This window comes from Metopolophium dirhodum, chromosome 9 (genome assembly GCF_019925205.1).
Source record: "Metopolophium dirhodum isolate CAU chromosome 9, ASM1992520v1, whole genome shotgun sequence".
NCBI classification, from domain to species: Eukaryota; Metazoa; Arthropoda; class Insecta; order Hemiptera; family Aphididae; genus Metopolophium; species Metopolophium dirhodum.
This window is the reverse complement of record NC_083568.1, coordinates 2,417,588-2,441,871: the sequence shown is the minus strand read 5'-3', so window position 1 is coordinate 2,441,871 and position 24,284 is coordinate 2,417,588. Positions and strand designations below refer to the sequence as shown.

Sequence of the window (24,284 nt, the reverse complement as noted above, 5' to 3'; positions counted from 1 at the left end):
ATTATTTTCTCTGCTGTATTACCTTTACATATTATTATTATTATTATTATTGTACGCATGTATAGTTTATTCTCGGTTTATCTTCAGTATTATACAATATACATACTTTATATTTTATGGCTTATACCCACACGGGTTTGGAATAAAAATATATTATTATACAGTACTTATCATAATAAATCATACCTAATTCATAAGCATTTAAGATTAATAAAATTAATGACGTAAATAAAATAATTTTATGATACTGTATATAATGAGTATTAATGACTAATGAACCTTCTAAATACAGTTTATAATAATTATTACGACTGTAAAACGTTTCTGTGACGTATCGTAAAAATTTGTTTTAGGTAGGATTAAAGATGATATAATATTATTTACCTAAGCCATTGTTTAAAACGAACATGTCGAAAAGTAGAGTTCCAAACACAATAGAGAACATTATATTCCATACAAGTCCAGACAAACCTAAATTTGACTTATATTAGACAAATTAAAAAACCAAAATCCATAATGACTATAATTTTTTTTGTTCGGCAAACACGACAAAACGTATTTTGACAGAACACAACTAGGCAGGTAAGATGATGTTGTCATCATTAGCCGCTCGTTGCTCACTGAACACTTAACGACGTACCTATACAATTCTTCTTGAACATAGTACTTATCTACCGATTACGTAATTTTTATCGTTTTACTGCCAGGAGGATCATTATTTTTCGCCCGGAAACGTATCCGGTCCGAGTCGATTAAAGTAAAAATAATATGTTTTAAATATAATGACGTAGCTGGTATAATAGATGTTGTATTTTTCTAGTATCTTAGATAGACACGTCTCATGTGGTCTTTGCGTGTTACCAGCGCCCACCTAGGTTTAGGATTTCTAACGTTTGACTGTACGCAGTTTCGGCTATTGAACGGTTTAATAATTATTCGATTCGATTACATTATTTTCGACTATAATGTTTGTACTAATCTCTCATTATCATATCAAAATAAAATTACGCCCAAACACTCATGACAGGCCCGTATTTTGAGCGCCCCTCCGAGATTTTCCCGGTAGCTCGACGGCCCCATCCAAGCCTGCACCCTTATATTTTTCCCTTTTATTTTTGTTACGCGAAAATGTACGAATAACATCATATCATAATATTATCCTTTCCTCTTCAAACGTGAAATATATACATATATATATATATATATATATATATAGTCCTGCAGGGCTTGAAATCGATTTTAAATAATTAATTTGTAATAGTAAATAAAAACAGTTTTATAATTTTTATAATATACAAATCGATTAAAAAAATTGAAAAATAATCCCACAATAGCCGAAAGATCTATATACTGTTGTTCGTATATAGGTAATAACAACTAATAAACAACTAATATTTTGTTTTCTTAGGCGAGGTTACTCAGCCGCGAATGTGACGACAAGTAACTAGTAATTAGAAATCAAAAATTAAAGTTGTAAAAATGTAAAATTATGTTCAAAATCAGAAAAAACAAACATCGATAAGTAAAATTGGAATTAAAATCAAAAATTTTCATTTTTATTTCAAGCCTTGTTATATAATATAGCCTTTTCACCTGCCTCCCTCTCCCCCTCACCCTCGCCATCACCGCAACACTTAAATGATGCGTATAAAAAATCTATTATATTATATTAAACGTTAACATATGGATAGTATTTACGTATATAGGCATGTCGAACGCTTTGAGAACTCAACAAAAACGCGTTCACACGGATATCGCGATCATAAACCCGCAAGAAAACTATACTTGAATGAATTTGAAAGTTAATACGCGCCAACCGCCTGGCGTAGCAAAACACAATAATATTTTCAAGGACGTCATCATCGTCATGGAGTCAAATATTTTTGGGGATTAAAAATCACAACGGGTTTCTAATTTAGGCGCAATCATTTTTTTAATTCATTGAACAATACTCTTATATAATAATATAACATAAAATTTAATTTTTGACTGCAAGAGAAAATAATGTTTGATAATATATTATTGAATTCGATTTGATGTGATGAACTGCAATAAAAACTTTTTTGTTTTGAAAGTATTTTGGTTTCACAATCACTATCCAATAATATATGTTAACATCGATCTATGTGAAATACTTATTTTTCTGTACCTACGCACTTTGGATGTACCTACGCCGCATGTATGTGCGATTGTGCAGTGAAATACAAAAATAACAATATCCGTGACAGTTGGAAAGACATTCTGTCCCCGAAAATACCATCTACAAAAACAAAGTTAACGTACTTTTTTGGTAGAAAAAAAAACATTTTATAGTGTCAATATTATTATACCCATTGAACTGTCGTGTAATAATAATTGTGTGTACCTACAAATGATATTTATTTTACTAGATATCATCATTATCGCGTGTGTGGGGGATAATATTATTAATATTTATAATACTAACCTACAGGTAAAATGGGAAAAAATTATTTTTAAAAGAAACATCATCGTCCCCCCCCTCCTACCCCGGTATCATCGGTACCTATATCTTATAATGTCAGTTAGTCACCGCTTCCGGATCAGCACACACACGCACTTCGTTCGAGACATTAACACGTCACGCCAATATATTAGACATTTTGTCACGAGCACTTAAAAGCACCACCGGACTAGCCTTAAAAACCCGCGAAACGGCAATTTTTTTTACGACCGCGGCTAATGCGTCCGAACGATCTAATCGTCGATTACCGGCGAAATATATTATTATACAAGGTAAGTCCCCGAACAAAACAATCGATATTTGCATAATACTTTGTGCAAATTACAATAAATACGTAGTATAGTACGTTGTACAACTGCAACGGCAGCGGCGGCAGTATATTAATGTACCTACTTATTATTATTATTATTATCATCAACGCGATACCAGCTTTATGCCTTACCGCGGCTATAATATGTATAGTGCCGCGAACAATTATTATTATTATTATTGTTGTTTATTAAACGAGTGGTTATTGCGAGACAAATAAAAAAAAATGTTACGTGCGCTTCGACTCGCTGCAGAGAATACTATAGAATAGGAGGTATAGGTACCTCTACTTATACGTATAATATTATGTCTGTACGATAAATCGTGCGATTTGTAATGAAAGTCGTTCACCGCACACGAAAAACGCTGTATCAAAATCGAAATATATATTAAATTATAACGTTTCGGCCGCGCGAATTATAATCATACGAAATAATAATAATATTATTATAATATACCTATCGTATCCGAGATACACCGTGTTATTATATTAAAATCGCATAAACGCGACTAGAGCTGTTGTATTATACTTAGGGTGCTGAAATTTCACTCGTAATAATATCATATTATATACAATTCAGTCGTATACTACACTGCACACCCGCGGCGGCTACCAAACGCCTACTTAACACCTACCTACCCATACATTATATTTTTATTATTTAATACGCCATCCGTTTTTAACTCGTAAGACACGGCACACAGATTTCGAGTTTTTTTCTTTTTTTTTCTTCGCTCGGATCAAACGATATTATTATTATCATTTTTTTTTTTTTACACGAGCCAGACAGATCATGTCATTCGCTCGTATAATTATCATCATCATCATCATCATCTCAACAACACAGCTGTTTTACGTAGACATGTTTTCGAGAAGGCCCTACAACATCAACACTACCTATATAGGTATATTGTAATATGCCTGCACGACGTGGTGTTGCGTCTGCACAAAGATAATTTTCTTTTTCTCTAAGCCATTTCCATATTATGTACCTATATAATATGTGTATGGTTTCAGAATCGCCGTTCAATGTCGTCGTATGTCGTCGTTCTGGTAAGTATACTAATAATAACACACAAGGCCGGACATTAACGAATTAAAAAGTTAAGTTACTTTTAACAAGGTTACATATTAATGAGTTACATTTTTTTTCGTTAAAGATGCTACTCTAACTTAACGAATTATTTATTTTTTCAAACCATGTTGTTAGTTACTACCTAATCAGTGTTAATTGATTTTACTGTCGTACTAAGTCAATCTCTTTTCTCACATAAATCCCATGGAATAATTTTTAACATCAGGTTAGGTTCATCATCCACCTGCTCATTCCGTTATTTTTTTCTGTCAATTCTTCTTCTTCTTCGTCGTCTTCTAGGATTTTACAGGCCTTTAAGGCCCATGGCCACAGCAACATATAATTGTCTCCATACACCTCTATTTCTCGCACATTCTTCTTCATTTCTTACATTCAGAAGTTTTAGTTCTTCCTTATTATATCTATCAATCTTGGTTTTGGCCGTTCTCTAGATATCTTAGTGCTGAATTCTGTCAATTACTCCTATAATTCATGCAATATGTATCTTTATGTTTGCTAAAAATGTTTTTGTTTTCGATGCATAGTATAGTACTTTTATTAAATCTGCTTATTGTGCATTAGCATAGGTTGCATAAATATTAAAGTATAAAGTTATTTACTTAAATTATTTTAAACTAAGTTGAGTTACATTTTTTCTGCATGTAACTTTTAAAAGTATTACTATAGGTACAAAAAATAAAAGTAATTCGCGATTAAGGAAAATCAGGTTTTCTTGTCCAGCTTCGTCAATAATAATTTTACGATGTTATAACAATATTATACCTATAATATGACACTATTATGTTCCTATGGTTAACGAAACATCGTCGGCGCAGGGCCTGTTATCGACGTTATCTGTGACGACTACTTTCGGGCGACTCGAGCCGATACGTTCCAATTTAAGTGGCATGAAGCTGTATACGACCACAACGTCCACGGTCGGCGGCATAATCTCATCGATCGAGAATGGTTCGTCGTCGTTGGGCAGAGGGGTGATGGTAATGGCGATCCACTGGTCCGGAAGCGGCGGCCGACCTGGCGGAAGTGGCAGTGGCGTCGACGACGAAGTACCGTACGGGTTCTTGCGGGCTCTGCAGGCCCGCTACGAGCAACCCGTTTACGCGGTCGATCTGGACCGTCTGCTGTCCGACGGCCGTACGCGTGACACTGACGGCGGAGCAGACGCGCTCCCCGAGCCCTGCCGACGTCCCGTCGACCACGGTCTGGGGTCCCTGTTACCGCTGCGGTCCCGGTACGTGGTCCTGTTCCGCGGTATCGCGCCGCCGGCCTGGGACCCGGACCCGTTCGTCGAACTGGCCCAACTCAACTACACGTTTTGGGACGTGGACGTGTACTACCTGATCGTCGTCGACAACGGTTTCGACCCTGGCGTCCGACAGATGGTGTACAGCTTGTGGCGCGACCTCTCCATTTACAAGTAGGTGTGCGATCGCGGTTCGACTGGCATATTTTTAATCGAAGAATTTTTCGTCTCCCCCGAAGAAAGCGCGCGTTTCAGTATAATATTGAATATAATTTCACCGAAAACCGAAATGTTTAATTCGGCCGACTATAGAGACTTTTGGTGGCCATAAGCGACATTTTCGTTTACCACCAAGACAAAAATTGAAATGGTTAGCGGGTAACACCTAGCGCCTATAACTGTCAATACAAATAATAATATCTATTATGTTATTATGTTATTATGATTTGTTAGCATAATGTATTTGCGCACATTTATATCGTATTAAGTTAAATAATAAATTGTATTTTTGTTAAAAAAAAGTTGTGTACTTAAACGTCTCAAGTGTTTGGACTTAGTAAACATAACAACTTGTACTGTTTTATGACGCTGTGTGAACAAATCTATATAAAAATAATACGATATAGAGGTTTGCATTTAAGCGTGCACACTGCACACGCCGTTTAGTTGACATTTTTACAACCCCAAACGCAGTGGCGGCGTAGTCGTTATAACTGCAGCCACTGCTGCAAGTACGTATTATATATAATAATATCGTCGGATGACTACGAGTTGGTTCCCAGTATTATTGAATATTAGTTTCCGGGTTGTGCACAGGTAACATGCGAATTGGTTCCGATGAGCTTTCATAATGATAATTATATACAACCATGTTAAATTAACTTTCAAATTACTATGATATTATACTCAACCAACCATTTCCTCCACGTTTTTAACTGACTTAGGACTGTCTAGAATACCAAGGTATGGTTAAAAGTGTTGCTATATAGTCATATACGCTACGTGGCTACGTATTAATTATCAACCCTAAAAATAATAGAAAAATAATATCAATAATATTATGGTATCATAATAAGTGGGTTTATTACAATAAAGAATATTTAAGAAAAAAAATGTGGTATGAATTTACTACATACATAGATTTTCGACGAATATTGTAAGTTTAAAATTTGTTGTTCAATTTTTTATATTTTTACCAATCAACTTTTCCTTTTCGCCAAACCATTATAGATAATATAATAATATAATATTTTATAAACTCTCCTAGACATTGTATAACCTAATCAAATATCGTAAGAATACCGATTTGTAGATAATATGGGAATTGAGAACCAATTCGCACGGCGTCGCATACCAGCTAATAATATAATGATAAGTAATTTTCGTCTGGAACCAATTCGTACACTTTATTCGACCCAGTAACCTGCTATTGCGTATATTACCCGTATTATATTATAATAATCATGTTCGGACGAATTGATTATTATTTGACCGGCGACGCGCTAGAAGTTTGCTAGGTGGGTATAGGTATGTACACGCGCGTATTACATATTATTATTATTATTATACTTATCTATACAATTCCCCGGGGTGGGTGGATGCACGCGTATATTAGTCTCGTCGTCGAGGACTTAATTGATGAGTTCATGGGAGGTTCGTCGAAACGCCATAATATGTTATATAGTGTACGTAGGTACCTACCGCCCGACGACGACCGATGGTGGGCCGGTGCGAACGTAGGTATATAATATATATATTATGTGTGTAATATTATGGTACAAGTACTGCAACATAGGCACGAGGGAAATTAATGACGCGGACGTATTATTACTATTATAATATACCTACATGTGTATAATGTTATATTGTATAATATGATGGAGATATTAATATTGTAAAAGAGAAAACCGGAATATTAAAATATATTATTATCATCGTTTCGGAACGGGCGCAACGACGAGGATATTATTATTATAGTGCCCGGCGCGACGACAAACCGAATACTGCACAGTAATGATATATATATATTATATATCTAGACAGGGCCGGCCTTAGATTTTTTGCTGCCACCCCGGGCAAACGTCATTAACGCCTCCCTTATTCGCAAAAGTTCATTTTCGTGGTAGATCGGGGTTCGCTCGAAGTTTGCCACGCCGCCCTAGGCCCAGCTGCCTATTTTGCAACCGCGCCGGGCCGGCCTAGGTACTACGCGGTATACCACGGGAGTAACAGAATTTTGATTACCATTTGGCCGACGTGGTGCTTGTTTGAAAAAAGGTATACCTGTTTTATTAAGGTGAGCCGAATCGGTTTAAATGTAATCCCACGATCCCATTACTGGTCGAGTTGCCTCTCGCTTTTTAAAACTCTAAATGAAAATTCGAACTGTTCGATCCAAACAGAAACAGAAACCAATATTTGGCTCGTCTTGAAAAAAAAAAAATACCTTTTTCGAACGGAAACCGGAACCAATTCGGTACCGACCCGGCATAATAATATACAATTACCCAACGCGCAGGAAGCGCGGCCGCAAGAGTATAATATTATTATGAAACGAGCCGAGTGACAATAATAATATCATGCGACGGGTAACTCGGATGCCTAGGTAGGTGTATAGATAGGTTATAGCTAGTAGGTCGGTATAATATACCCGTGCGCGGCGTATGTAGGTATCATACCTCATTATTATACCTACTTCCTTTTACCCATCCGGTGAAAACGCCGCGACGGAACGCCGTTTTGCGGCCGATGTGCTATAAATTAAATTCCTTAACGATGTGGCGTACAAGACGCTCTCGCGGTATATTATGCGCTCATGGCACCAGTTCGTGAGTAATGTGTTCCGCAACGTACACACGTAGGACGTCTATAATAACGTGCCTGTTTTTTCTTCTTTCGTTTTAGCAGTTTATCCCGCGAGGTCGTACTATGTCGTCGTCGTCGTCGTCACGTCGAATAAAAGAATATATTGTATCATAATTTTATATATTTAAATAAATTATAATTATATTTTCGACATCTGCAATGTTCGACTCGTGAGGCGTGGCGTGGGGGTACAAAAAAATAAAAATATTATCAAGCGCATATCCCTTATTATCATTATTACGATATATTATAATGATATAATATTGTAATTGCAATAAGACGTTTAAAATATATTCAGGTAAACGCATTTGTTCGAAACGTCTTATGCATACCTTTTCTAATCGTTTGCCACATCTGCATGGGATATTATGAAGGGATAAGAATTTAGAATTCGTCGACGAAAACACGGACGTACGTTTTAGTCGTGTGCCGTTGAAATCGTATTTGCAGGTTTTCCGCTGCTATATACCTACGACAAATTATTATTTTATCGTTTGAGTCGATTCTATTTGAAAATAATAGGGAGGTTGAATGGTCGTTGTCAGAATATGTCACAGTATGATTCCGAGTCGAGCCATTGAGGCTATTGAGCATAGGAAATTATCCAATAAGGGCATTGTATAATGATATAATGGCAATTTTACAAAGAATAATTTTAAAAAAAAAACGACAACTTTAATATAATATATTTGTTTTCTATATGTCTGTTCTCGTAAAATAGATTGAAAACTACATAATATATATATTTTGTCATAGCAAACTCAGTTGTAATTACTTTTTACCAAAGGAACTTATGGATTTTTTCCGGTTTTGGTTCTTAAAAATCAAAATTTTGATTCTGCGATTCATAAAATGTTAAAAAATAGAACGTTCTGGTTCTCTTGGCGGCGATGTAGTTTCAATCTCTGAAGCTGACCTAATCCGACGTGTAGACACCGCTGCGACTATAACATAATCACAATATTATACAACACTCGGACGTGAAAATTCGAGATTCGTGATCTTTATATTTTATTCTAATTAATATTATACGCTATTTTATACGCCTGTGACCATATTATTATAACAGTAATGATAATAATACTATCATTGATCGAGCGTATACCTAATTAATATTATTAAGTATTACAATATAATACTATACCTATACGCATCGTGAAAGGTCGCGCGCTTTTGCAAAAGTATAATTCGACTTTTTTTTTCCACACCCCGACCCCTCTCCCCCATCCAGGGTAATCGTGGTGACGCCAACCGTGATCAAGATCCTCGATCCGTTCGTCCACAACGCGGTCGACGGCCGGTTCTTGAACGTACCGCCGCGGTCACTGAGACGGATACCCGGTATACTCCATTCGCGGATCGGTAACCTGCGGCGATTCCCGCTGCGGTTCGTCATCAACAATCGGATGCCGACGGTGATCGCGACGACGGGCGGCACGTACGTCGGCCAGGACGGCACGTTCGCCACGGTGCTGGCCGCCAAAATGAACGCCACACCGGTTTACGTTTCCCAGCCGTCCGCCAACGGTAAGATCAGTTACGGGTACAGGCGGACGGCCGGCAGGGCGTACGGCACGTTCGCCGGTGTGATCGGCGGCCAGGCCGACGTCTCGGTCAACGGACACTTTCTGAAAGACTACAACTGTTACTTGGCCGAGCTCACCAGACACGTAAATGTGACAACGATTATTGTTATTATTAATAAATATTATTATTATTATTATTATTATACTGGGCGATTCTGCCACCTGCAAGCCCTCTTATTTCTTCAAAAACAATGCAGACATTCAAAACGTGAATTTTGGAATTTTTAAATACACTATAAAACCTCATACTATTTTCAAAAGTTCTTCCGAGATTCGTTGTACTAGTCAAACTTCTGTTTTTCGAATGAGAACCCCCTCCCCCCCCCTTTTACTGTAAATTGTTTAGTGGTTGATTTTTTTTTTGTACATTTAGATTTATTTACCTATTTTCTAAATTCAAACGAGTAGTTTCCCAGTTATGTAAAATGGTTGCACAAAAATAGAAAATAGAAAATAAATGTAACAATTAGATCTACCTAGTATTTATTATAATTTGACCAATTCTTGAAGTTATAAATATTGATAGATTAATATATACCAAACAGCGAAATTTTCAAATCGTCACTTAGCTCCCCCCAGCCCATCATCTTCCTTAGTATACAAATATAGTTAAATATAGGTAGGTAACTAAAAACAATACGTTCAAATTTTGATTTTGATTTAACAAAATTTTTAGAAAAAAATGTATCTTCTACATAATAATTACAGTATATAAAGGGGCTCTTAAAACAAAAGTTTGTATCTACTGCACAGGACACTCTTTATAAGTAGTACAAACAACCTTAGGAATTTGAAAAGTCAAGTATATATAAATCAGGGCTTAAAACCGTTATCAATAAAGTCGGTAACCGGTTATCGTTTAATTTTGATATTTTGGTAACCGGTAACCGCTTCTTTAAAGATATTTCAAACACTATGATAACCGTTACTCGTTTAAAAACCGTTGATAAGGTTTTTTGGTAATCGATTTCTGGTTATAACCAGTTTTTAAAAATAATTTTTTTCAATTTTTTAATCATATTTTTAAAGCAGTTTATTCAGGCCATTCGTGGGTTGATAACATAACTATTATTATTGCATAATCAAAAATTTAATATGCTTTAATTTGGTCGATTTCCCTCAATTTAAATATTTATTATTTATTTTTTCTAACTGCTTTAAAGTTTAAAACAAATGATCAAGATAATGCAAACTTCGTAAATCAAAAAAATAAATTGCATAAAAAATGTTATTGTTATAATTTTCTTATTTATAACTGTAAAAAACCAAAATTAAATATAATAACTTTCCAAGATGACACTAAAAGTGATACATTGACACGGAACTTTTTAGTTGTATTGTATATAATATTACAGTACCCCAAAACCTAGGTCTGCAGATCGAGCATTCTACGTTAGCCTTCGGGCCGACCATTGGAGCAAACACTACAAATAACAAATGCAGAACCAGGAGGGTTTGGGCTATGGGAGTCATAATTTAATACTAAACTATTTATAAATGTATTCAAAACAAAGTATAATGTGATAAAAACCTAAACATTTTGAAACAAATTGCTTAAAATTAAACTTGGAAGGTCCCCTATCTATAGTAAGTTGTGGCACTGTATATAAATGTGTATATTTCTAAGAAACAAAGATCAATAGCAAAATAATCATGAACGACGACGTTTATGACAGTATTTATAATATATGGTTAAACACTTATACCTATATATGTGTGATATTCACAACAGATAAGCAATACTCGACGACTATTAATTGGGGAAAAAAATTTGAAAATAGCTGGCAAATTAAATTCAACTATAATGTAATCATGATTCATGACATAATTCAAGTATTAAATTCCACGGAAAAACCGTTCATTTTTTTGGTCGGCAATAGGTTTTGGTTATAAAACCGGCATTGAAAATACGATGTAACCGCTTTGATGTTAATACTTGGATATTTACCTTGATTACCGATAACCAATAACCGCTTCCAGCATTCCAAAACTAAAAGCGGTTATCGGTTTTCGGTTCTCAAATTTACGGTTTTTTACCGGTTTTAAGCTCTGATATAAATATTCCAAAAATCAGATTTTGATTAACTGTGCATTATTGAAGAAAAAGAGGATGTGCACGATGGGTGAATCATCCTGTATACTTGGTGTATAGGTACCTCCTATCTAATATTGGGTATTCCTTAAAAAAAAAAAAACAATAATAATAATATCGTAGGTCGATAGGTCACCCAAGAAAATTATATATATACATAATAATATGTCGTTTCTCGCACGCATATTATATCTACTACTGCAGTCGGTGCTCGAGGGCGTCGTGTAGAAATCACCGTGAAACAGAAATCATAATTTATGACTCGCTAAAATGTCTAAAAACGAGTTAATCTTTTTTTTTCGAATTTCAAACATAACGAGTACGAATGCTATAGCATAATGTAGGTAGGTACACGATAATAATATTATTATTATTGTAGCAATGTTGTTTTCAATGGTTTTCCGTTGGAATAATATTAATATGAAAACATTGACACGTACAGAGAGTAAAAACTGCATGATAATAATATTATAATTTACTGCCACCATAGTTGGATTTAATAATAACAATACTATATAGGTTTATACCGTGTATATATACCTACTGCAGTGCCTATATTATATTGTATGCCTACACATACATACACGATATATTATTATGAAACTGTTTTATAGTAAATAATATAATATAATTACCACATGCATATGTTCCCGGTAAACGAATTGTGTTTTTCTGTATTATATGCACTTGTACGAGTATGTGTCATATATATATATATTATTGTTGCATTGCAAGTATAATATAATATAACGAACGAAATATGTAATATCGCTTATTTTGCATATATATATATATATATATATATTATAATAATGTATAATCAATGGTAATACGTATTGCGTGCGGTTCGAACACACATTGACAACTATGATAGTACTTACTTATACCCACTACGGCACTACCTATATAGGTACCTACACTATTTATATATTGCCCATATTCGTAACAGCTATTATAATAATAATAATATTATCGTATGGCCCGTATATTGTTGTGACTTTCTATTGCTAATAGACAATAGTGGTACATAAAGTATTATAATAATTTGCTTTATAATACATTATTATTATTTTGGTTTTCACTGGATTTTCACCGATCGCGGTCGATTCGACAGATAACCAGCGACAAGGTGTGTCTGCTCACGCCCAAGGCCGGCGTCATCCCGCCGATGATGACCGTGTTGATGAGCTTCCAGAGAGAAGTCTGGATGATGACTGCCATCACGTGCGTACTGGTTACCGCCATATACTTCGCGGCCGCGGCGTTGGACACGCACAGGCCCGGACCCACGGGATCCGACTTGGGGCTGGAGATCTACAGGATGTTCATCGGCGCACCGACCAACCGAGTTTTCGCTCTCTCCTGTCGCAGGATATTGACTTCGTTTTGTCTGTTTTTTACCCTTGTCATCTTGAACGCTTTTCAGGTAACTATATTATAGTTACGTATATGCGTATTATACCGCGGTTACTTGAGTGTGCATGATAATATTGATTTGCATTGGATCGCGTGTTCGAATAAAAATTGTTTCATATCGCCCTGCACTATAAAATACCACAGAACGACACTCGTATCCGTGATACTTCATAACGCCATCGTTAATTATAATATATTATAGTGACTACAGTTGGCGAATTAATATATTGTTATATATAGGGCTCATTGGTGACGTTTTTGAACACTCCGATGCACTATCCCGATGTCAATACGTTCACCGACCTAAAACAGTCGGACTTGCCGATTCGGACGTCCAGCATCAGTTTCAAGGAAATACTCACCGGAGACCCAAACTTGAAGTCTCTAGCCTACCGGGTCGAGAAATGGGAAAAAGAAGTAGACATACATAATTCTGACGGCCAGTTCGCCGGGTTCGAGCGCGTTAACGTCTTCAATTTGGAACATTTCAAAGACGTTCTGTTCATCGCCAACAGGAACAACACTCGCGTACTGCACACAATGAACGAGTGTCTGATATCGTACTTTATATCATACGTAGTTCATAGGTATTGCAGTGATAAAATACTATAAATTATAATATATATATATATATGTAAGAACGGCATTTTTTCCATGAAACTTTACGAAATATGCGCGAGCAATGTTCACTCGTTTTTTGAAATTTTTCTTTTTAGGAATTCACCGTATAAAAGAAGAATAAATATCTTGCTGTCGTGGATCGATCAGGCTGGACTGGTACTCAAGTGGAACGGTGACGTTTCCAAGTACATATTTAATAAATACAAGCCAATCAATCCCAAAGATTACGATACTTCGAAAGTTTTTTCTGTCAGAGATCTCGAAATAGCATTCATTGTTTTATCATTCGGAATTATCTTGAGCATTACTGTATTTATCATTGAAATGATGATTATGTACAAAGCACCGAAAATGCGCACACCACACCCTCCTCATCTTCCATTCTTACATTAATACACTACCATTAATCAACGTATAATATTATGAATTAATACTTTCTACTTTAATACATAATAATATTCAAAAGTATTTTTCATTTTGTTTTAAATATTATTATCGAAATAAACAACGATAGCTATATACTATATAATACAGTCTGTAGAAGCACTGTTTGCGCGCACAGATCAAAATATACGTGTATTTGAATAGTGTGTCGATTTCTATGGATTTTTTTTTTAATAACATGTAACTAATTCTGAAAAGTTTCTTAAATAAATAAATTAATAATTTAAAAATGTTAAAAAAAAAATGTATATTAATGTAGGTATGCGTGTGTTAAACATATTATGTATATTTTATAATTTTATATAAAAAATCTAGTAAAAGTGAAGTTATGTTGTATATTAAAAAAGCAACTTAAAATTTTTTTTCCCATAATAGTGTTTAATTATGTCTAAAAAACAAAACGGCAAAAATGATTCAATACTGAACAAAAAATAGAAAATAAACTATATTTACGAATAAATTTTAAACAATTAGGTACTGTACAATTTTTGCCTTTCCTTTTTCATATAATCTGCTGGGCATATTTTTAATTGGTCAAGAAATATTGCCCGCGGCTCTCAAATAGTAGTTTGGTAAGAAATCAAGTGTTTAACGTGAATGGGTGCAAACAAAAATCTAAAAATAATTGCTTTTGTAGGTTATATGAATGATGAAACATACTTATTTACATTATGATGTGATTCGTTAGTCTTGTAATATTACATAATTGTCCCTATTATTAAGTATAAATACATAAAAATAGCTTCAAGTTCGAATCTTGATGGTCGTTTAGCAAATATGTAGGTACAAGTTAGTGCCGTCCGTCAGTACGGCGGTCAAAACAATGTCTTAAATTAATAATGTTATATCGTATAATGCTCATTTATATATTTTATTGATTTCATAATAAAAACAGTCAACTCAATACCATCGCCATTGATCAGGTTCAGATTTCCGATGAAAACAGTTTGGTTATTAATTATTTTTTTAGACGGTTGCACCAACATAGGTAATAACAATTTGTGCGTACGATTATTTTACCATTACAAAAACAAACGAGAACTGCACCAACGCATAATTCAATGGTCATTAGTTACACTTATTATTTATTTGTATGCGTAGGTATACCTAAGGTACGTGTGTATCATTAACCGATTTTTGTTTTTTTTTAAATTCAATTTAACATCGCTTTTATTTATTATTCACCATCGTCTTAGCACGGATATCAAACTTTCATCGAACAATAATTAAAATTGTGTCCATACAAACAATACGTTTAACATAATATGTTTACTTTAATTCTGTATGTGTACACTGCCTATATCGTATTATTAATATTATTATATTAGCTATATAAGGCGCTGTTTATTGAATATAATAATATAATATTACTTTGGTGTTTTGTTACTCTCCAATTTCGTCCCGTTGAAAGCCCCCGAGTAAAACGCCTTTCTACGATAAACACTACAATAATACATAATGTAATAATATAATATGTGCACCTATATTAAATCGGGTCCCCCCGTGCCGTAATCCATTATTTTCATTTCGATTCGCGTTTACAAGCGGCGTGGCACAGGTCGCAAACGCGGTCGTCTACGAAGATCATAAATAATCAAACTCGTTGGATTGTCGCGGCGAACATATATTATTATTATAGGTAGGTACCTATACATACTCTACTCGCCACACGTATTATATGCGTATAATATGTGTATATGTCTACTTTTATTCGTATTATATATATAAGTATGTGTGTGAGTGTGTGAAGAAAAAAATCCGAACTCGTGGTAATAGTTACGTCTTTATCTTTGCCGGTCGATCGTTGCAATAAATTTCCGTGCCGGGCGCGAGCAGCACGCGACGCAGTTTCTCAAAAGCGCACAAGCGTTTTCACGCGCGCCGCGATAGTAATAATAATAATAATAATTATAATTATATAGTAAACCTGATCGTACTTACACGACCGTTCCTTATCAACAAACCATGCGCAGAACAATGCGTGCGCTGCACGAAAATCCTGCTGCGCCCAGAGCAGTATAAATATTGTTGTAAAATCGAATAAAAAACGCATATTTTGATGTTATTATCGTCTTTGTAATGAAATAATATTATGCCGTGTGTCCACGGAAACAAGGTACACTCTATAACTAGGTTTCTAATTATCCCACTCAGTAGTCAATACGACACAGTGGCGTAGACATGATTTCTGAAAGGGGGGAGGATCAAAAAAAGAAAACGACATAGCTAAATGGGAGGGGAAAATTGGAAAATCCCCCACTCTCTCAAAACTTTTTACTAAGGTACCTAGTAAATATTTAACAATAAGGAACAATGAATATAATTTTGATTCAAAATTGTCAAAATTAAATACCTCGATAAATCATAATTTGACAAAATATTACATTATAGTGCATACTACATAATGTAAGCAAAAACAAAAAATAATAAAAAGCCAATGGTAGTGGGATGTGACCCCCACGTCCCCCCTTATCTACGACACTGATACGACAGTACCCAATATACCTACATATTTTTTAATTCTGTCTGCGGGATTTGAGACGAAACTTTATTGGATGATGAATTGTTATGACACAATTTTTTATTCTTGTATTTCACACATACCTACTCAACAACTTGGCTTTTACTGTGTATCATGTTCGTATTTACACGACCGTGCCTTATCAACAAACCATGCGCAGAACAATGCTTGCAGCGCTGCACGGAAATCCTACTGCACCCAGAGCAGAATGAGCACGTATATAGTAAATGCGAATAAAAAACGTATATTTCGATGATATTATCATCATCGGAATAAAATAAAATTGTACCGTGTGTACACAACACTAACACATGTATATATTGTCCATCGTCCCATGATTCCCATACTTGAAAAATGTCTACCAAAATGAATCTCTATAATCAGTATTAAAGTTAAATAATTTAACTTTAATTATTAAACAGCTGGAGATTTAAGCACAGCGCTTATAATATGTCATAGTGACTATCATACAACTACAATTTACATTTGAAAGATAACTGCAATTAAAGTCAGTAGAACAAATAAGCGCTGATACGGCTGTTTAATATACTGCAGATTATGGAGATTCATTTCAGTAGACACTTTTCTAGATTCGTTGGGCAACCATAATATCTTAAATCGTGGTACACAACAACAGAGTACACGCTCTATAACTCAGCCCCTTATCTTACACTCAGTAAGCCTACACATACATATTTTTTAATTCTGTTTGCGGGACATTCGAGACTAAACTCTTCTTCTTCTTTCACTTTACGGATCTTCAAGAGCCTTTGCGGCTGTTACAAAGTTCCTCAAAGACTCTCTGTCTCGGGCGTATTCTTAACAATTTGTTACACCCAGTTGTTCCATGTAATATGAGACTAAACTATTGGATCATAGATTGCTATGACTAACAATTTTTTGACTCTTGTATATCGCGCATGCACGACAACTTCACTTTTTCTGTGGGTTTTCGCGGGCACTCGGTATAATTATATACAAGACGATTTGAATAAATCGTTACTGAATCTGCAGTTATTGAGATCGCATCGGTGTTTCATTTTGCAAAAACTATTATTTTAATATAATTTATTATCATTATTATTTATACTTTTATGTATAAAATTAATCCGTAATTTTTTTTTCCATAACGTCACAATTTGAATAATCTGTTGTAAATCATCAGGCATGGTTTTTTAATGCGGCCTTAATGTTACACATATTATGATATACGAGTTCAAATTGCCCGATTAAATGTCTTATATTATATTATATATCCATAGCTTATTAAGCTATAGGTATAGCTTAAGCTTATTCAGCAAAGTTACGATCGGAAAAAAATATTAAGTAGTTATATACACCAGCAATGTCCGATATTATACATAATTATCATCCATGATGTGACTTAATCTCGTAAATTATAATATTATATAGCGAACGTAAAAATATATAGAACTAAGCAATTTTTTTATACGGTTTTATTTTTTATCGATAAGTCGTGGTGAAATTGGTCCAGGGTGATGGATGTGCGGAGGAGGAGAAGACAATCATTATATTAAATACTCATTAATTATAGCGACACGAATATACTTTATGCGATTTTTATATGATAATGATTTACATAAAACGATGATTTATTTAAATTAAAAATGCGTATAAGCTGTATTTTAGTCATATTTTTGAAAAAAAAATATATAATATCTTTAAAATATAAACATTTTGAACTTAATAATGTATACTAGGTGCATAATTTTTGAATAAATATAAGACGTGTCCACCCGTGTGTCTTATAACAAGGGTTGGCCGATGGTTTAATACTTAAATATAATAATTGACGAGTTATCATTAATAATAACCACGTTTTGCTCAGTAATTAAGTATGTGTAAAGAAAATCAATCGAGTAGGTATAATAAATTATGGCAAAACGTCGGTTAGAAAAAAATCAATTTGCACTTAACACGAAATATGATTAAAAAAATCTACAACATTAAAAATAATCATTTCGCCTCCAGAATATATTGATCGTATAAATAAAAACTACTTGGTTTGCGAACTTATCGTGTTTGACGTTTTACTCGGTTAACTGTTAAGTGTAATGTTTATGACAATATTATTATTATCTGAGAAACACGATAGCGATTAATTATTCTGATTTAGTCTGATCGATTCGCACTGCTGGCGTATTATACCTATGGTCCTCTCTCTCGTACCTAAATAGTATATACGATCTTAATGGGTGGGTATTTAAAGTTTATTACGATCGTATCGTATAAAATTCATATAATACGATTATTTTGTTTTAGATTATATTATTATTATTTTTTTTTTCTTAACTTGTTTAAACCTTGACGTAACACACTATACATAAAACACATACATAATATTTGACCCAATTTTTTTTTTATTTTAATTTTTAATTACTCGTAATAATAATAATAATAATATTCATGATATCAAACGCACGCGGCGGCGGCGGCGGCGGCGGCGTATTATACTCAGTCGTATGACGGCGTGTATGGTCGCACGCCCCGCCGCTGTAGCAGTAGTTGTGCGCGCATAACTTATTTGCAAGACCGAATGTCATGTCCTGCAGAATGGGTGGGCCCTAATAACGAGAATAATAATAAAAAAAAATATATATAAAAAAAACCCATCGGCCGTATGGCACACGGCCGGACAACCGCGATACGATCGTGTACGACAATGTCGTTTTTCGTGCTCGACACCGCCGTTCCGACACACGACAATTATATATTGGCATGTGTCCGCAGTCACGGTCACTATCAATTTTCTTATCGAACAATATCTTACAAACGTATTATATAGGTATATGAGCTGGTACCTAGGTAGGTATATATTATAATAATACATATACCTATATATATATTACGCATACATACGACAGTGTTGTACAACACGCGGTGCGCCGGTGTAATACTGTGTGTGTGTGTGTGTGTGTGTGTGTGTGTGTGTGCGTGTGTGTATATACATAAATAACCTATCAATATCAATCATAACAATAATAATATTTAAATACAAAAACAAAAAACTTTTACTTTTTTAGTAATAACGCATTACGTAGCATAGGTACACGCGTAAAATAATATTATAATGTATGCGCGTTTTTAAATAATTAAAATTTATGATTTATGCGCGCTGAACAAAATATTTCAATATTATATTATTGTGTATATAGGTGACGGATGCAGGTACTAAAATAATAATTATATTATATTATATTATTATCTACTCGTTTCTTTTCCCTCGTCGAGAGGGTATTCACGGGATACGACATATACGATTTGTTCAAGTAATTTTTTTCAAAACCTAAGCAGGTTTTTGTAGTACAGTATGACACAACCACGGTTACCTAGTAGGCAACCACTAGATAACCGTGGTCACAACGTATTATAAATGATGGTCAAATCGACTCACGTGTTCTACTAAACAAGCTTAATATTAAAATCCCAAGTTTTAATTCTCGTAGTGTCTTCCCCTTTCATATCCCCTTTTGTCTGTGAATTATTTGCAAAACAGTCCTACATCACTAATGATGAAAATAGCGAACGAGGATCCGATGTTTCTATTGGGGGACTAAACCAGTTCCTATTTATTTAATATTTATTACTATATTGTTGTTTTTATAACTTAACAGTATTGAAATTACAGTAAATCTTAAATGTACAGCTTTAAGATTAATATTTAAATTTGTATTGGGCTCGTCCCGTTTCATAATAATAAATAAATAATTTTAAAACAATAATAATACTATGCGATCCTATACGTCGCTGCATATTATTATTGTGGATAACGAGCCATGAGTGATATACTAAGTACGTTTAAATTGTATAATACTATTGCATGTATATTTTTTTTTTAGTTCTGGGAAGGGTACGTACATAATACAAGCCCCCGACACTTCTCTCTCTCTCAATCTCTCTCCACTTACGACCTAAACGTTATTGGATATTGTGTATTACTCGATAATATGAAGTAAAAGTATTCATTCATATTTAACCCATAAAACATTGAATTAATTAATTTCATTATTAGCCGGAGCGTAAGATTTTTTTTCAATACAATATTATTATGCAATATATTTTTTATTATTATTTGCTGTCTTTTGCGTAGTTTAATATGTTATACTATAATTTATAATATATATAATAATATTAAATGGAACGACGCGCAATGTTTAAGGGACAGTCACAGTTGTTGTTTATAACATAATGTATTAATATTTAATATTTTAATGTAACTATAGAGATTCGGTGAAAGCTCGTTGTGATCAACAATACAATATAATAATATGCGCAGCATATTATAATTATTAGGTACAATAATGTCTTATGCATATTTTACGCTTAAAATTGTTTTAAACTTTACATGTATCATGTATGCTGTTAATAATTATATATTTATTAGTATGAGACTTATAAAATATTATATAAAATTCTATTTTCGATTAATGATTATCGTTTAAGACTATTTAACTAAATTATGTGGTTTTTTTTTCTCTCATAAAAATATCTACTCGTATAGTCGTATCGTTATGAATAATAACTGCATTGGTGGCACTTGGCGTTAATTAGGGGGGGGGGGAATTCATCATAATTTACTGACCCATTTAAAATGAAAAGTTTACCCATTCAATATATTTTTTTCTGGGGGGAGGCATCTGCCCCTTCGTGACCCCCAAATAACACCTAAGAATAACTGTAATCGGATTTTGATATTCGAAATAATAAGTACCATGAATTTTTTTCAAAACTTACATGAGCACGAATTTAATTACCTGTTGGAAATTTGTATTGTCACATAGTAATTTAAAGACAAAAAAACACTACGTCAACCTTATTAATTGCTTTGTTATTGTATGTAATTGCATTGTACTTACGCCTTTCGCTTGAAATATCTGATAAAATTTTTGTAAGCTTATAGGTTGATCACCGCAGAGCACGTAAGCCACACTTTCTAACTGTTCTGCTAAATCTCCTTGTTTTTCTTCCCTGTTGAAAATATTATAAATTTAGATAAAATAATTCAGTGTACCATATTATATTGTCTTTATAAGTGGAATATTTAATAAATATTTTTAATACATTTGTTTGCTGTGTGGGCAGTTACTGCGGTATAGTGGTATGTAATATATTATAGCTTATATATTATTATAACGTTAGAACATCAGGAAGAATATTATACTCTGGAGACATTATAGGTACATAATATAAAAACGTCTTAGTTTTATTGGGTTTCTGTTCTTACAGAAATGTAATTGTACCTATCAAAAAATTGTTCAGAGGTTTAAATTATAAAATTATCGAAATTGAAATTCACAACCCAATAAGTAAAGTCAGTGAAGGTATAGTTATGTTATTATTACAATGCATACCTACTATTAAATTTATGAAATATTATACTGGCTAGGTAGGTACGTAAAAAATTCATACTTAGATGGAGGCAAGTCAAACTGATTGGAGGCGTATCGTACCAGCTATGTAATAAACTAATAATAATCATTTAAGTACATCAGTGGCTAAAAATCAATTTAGTTTTATTGATACTTTTTTTCAAACGTACTATAGAATGCGCGTCCATTAATTTTGCAGTGCACCAATAATTATAATTGTTTTACCATTTAATTGCGGAGGTTATAATATTATATTTCAAATGTCTACGAGTCAGCATGATACTAAATGTAAAATTATCTGTCACTGAATTATATCATTATATCGAATTGCTTGTATTACGACACACTATCTTTGTATAGGTACAGGGTTGTGATGTGCAGGTAAAGCGTATAACGAGCCATAGCTATAACTATATATATAAATTATACGAAACCCAGAGAAAAAACGCGACGAGGCTGATGCAGATTAGACTACGCACGTTGTTTTTTTTCTAAATTATATGATTTCTATCGTTTTTATAACCGCGGAGATTCCGGACTTATCATATATTATTATAATAACCAGTCGAGTTGGGCAATATTCCTAAAAATCGGCATAATAATAAATAATAATAATTGTCGCGTACACCTAATATTATTATTATTATTACTATTATTATTATTATTATAAACGCGACACGCATGCGTGTTTGTGAGAAACGCACGGAGGACCGGCCGTTTCTCAATAAGGAGCGCCGGCGTGACCGCTGCAGCGTATTTATATTATATACCTATACAACAGCCGATTGCCACACTGCACCAGTGTGGAAGTTAACTCTCAGTGTGCACACCACACACACACACATACACACTCACCCGGGCGCGAGTTTCCGACCCGACCTGCAGATCAGAAGCGGGATAAGGCGTGCTCTCGTAGTTTTTTTTTATTTTTTTTATTTTATTTTCTCCTTAAATCCAAAACAAAAGAAACCTGTTCTGACGCGATCCGCAATGCGCCGTGTGCCGTAAGTCCGAGGTGTCATATTATTATTGTTGTTTACGGACTATCTCGTGTTAATGATACGCGTGCACCAGGCCGATGAGGAGAATATTATATAGTGTTGTCCGGCACGCCATTTAAAAGTATATAATATAGGCACGATAGGCATGTTATTAAAATAAATCTCGAGGATAAGACAAACCGGTAAAATTTAGGTGTTTATTATAATAATATATAATATACTATACGGATCTCGACGCAAATCTGTGTCAATTATCGTAACCGTTTTAGACTATATATAGGCATAATACTGCATGTACCAACTATATATTATGTTATACGCACTAATACGTCAAAATAATATATTATTTTTATATTATATATAAATACGAGCGGTCCTTCGAATTCAGTCCGCTTAAAATTCAAAAATGTTTAACGTTTCGTAGGTATACATATAATATATCGGTTATACAGCCATCCGGGTACAATGTATTTTGAAAATTTACAGATTTTTAAATATTAAGTATAGGTATATATGTTACGTGGTGTTATAGTGCGCAGTTATTAAAATGATCATTGCTTATTTTGCGTATCCAATTCGCTGACTCACTCTGCAACGGTTGCGGGACTATACGTATCATACATACACTGCCGTTGGGACTGTAGGAGATGATTTATAAGGTTTTTATTAATGGTTACAACGAGTTCTCGCGCTTCGGATAAATTCGTAAAACCAAATCCTACATAATATAATACGAGTGTTATTTTTTTTTTTTCGCTTTCTACTCAACGCACCTTTTGCCGGAGTCCGGCTACTGAATATATCAACTGCAGATTAATGGGCACATTGCGGAAACCGCTGGACAGTGATCAATATAAACCGCCAACCGGTTCGACCCACGTCACGGCAGCCAGTCGTATTGGAAACCATCGTGATAACGACTAATTAGGGCGAATAATAATTAAAAGATAAACACATATATAATGCAATATTATAATATGGTTTGAGATTAAACGCATGTACATTTGTCCGACCGACCACCACCCGCTCGTTCGCACGTAGGTATATACATTATAATATTATAGGCACTGCTGTTAAATTACTTGTGCAGTTGTGCTGCTGCAGTCTAGGAAATATCGTATTATTTTATAGTTGACGCACGTTATTTGAAACTTCTCAAAGTCGTCGGTTCGACACAATAGGTACTATATATATCGTAAAAGATACTATAGGTACTA

General features: G+C 34.1%; 2 protein-coding genes across 3 annotated transcripts in view; one reads left to right on the top strand and one right to left on the bottom strand.

Moving 5' to 3' along the window:
* LOC132952455 (NADPH oxidase 5) overlaps window positions 1-24,284 on the bottom strand; it is a 92,646-nt gene that overhangs the window by 11,769 nt on the left and 56,593 nt on the right. For both annotated transcript variants that reach the window (XM_061024767.1, XM_061024766.1), the window contains exon 4: window positions 21,554-21,665. In XM_061024767.1, the coding sequence (XP_060880750.1) occupies window positions 21,554-21,665 (112 nt within the window). The remainder of the gene's footprint in view (window positions 1-21,553; window positions 21,666-24,284) is intronic.
* Window positions 1,805-14,345, top strand: LOC132952950 (uncharacterized). The gene is made up of 5 exons (XM_061025474.1): window positions 1,805-5,305; window positions 9,228-9,666; window positions 12,789-13,100; window positions 13,331-13,677; window positions 13,807-14,345. The coding sequence occupies exons 1-5, from the start codon at window positions 4,677-4,679 to the stop codon at window positions 14,102-14,104; spliced, it is 2,025 nt and encodes a 674-aa protein (XP_060881457.1). The 5' UTR covers window positions 1,805-4,676; the 3' UTR covers window positions 14,105-14,345.

Excerpts from the sequence above, each read along its gene's own strand:
- LOC132952950 (XM_061025474.1), top strand. The coding sequence starts at position 4,677 with ATGGTTAACGAAACATCGTCGGCGCAGGGCCTGTTATCGACGTTATCT. Across the intron at positions 13,101-13,330 it reads TCATCTTGAACGCTTTTCAG|GGCTCATTGGTGACGTTTTT; the intron begins GTAACTATATTA and ends TGTTATATATAG. Across the intron at positions 13,678-13,806 it reads ATATCATACGTAGTTCATAG|GAATTCACCGTATAAAAGAA; the intron begins GTATTGCAGTGA and ends TTTTCTTTTTAG.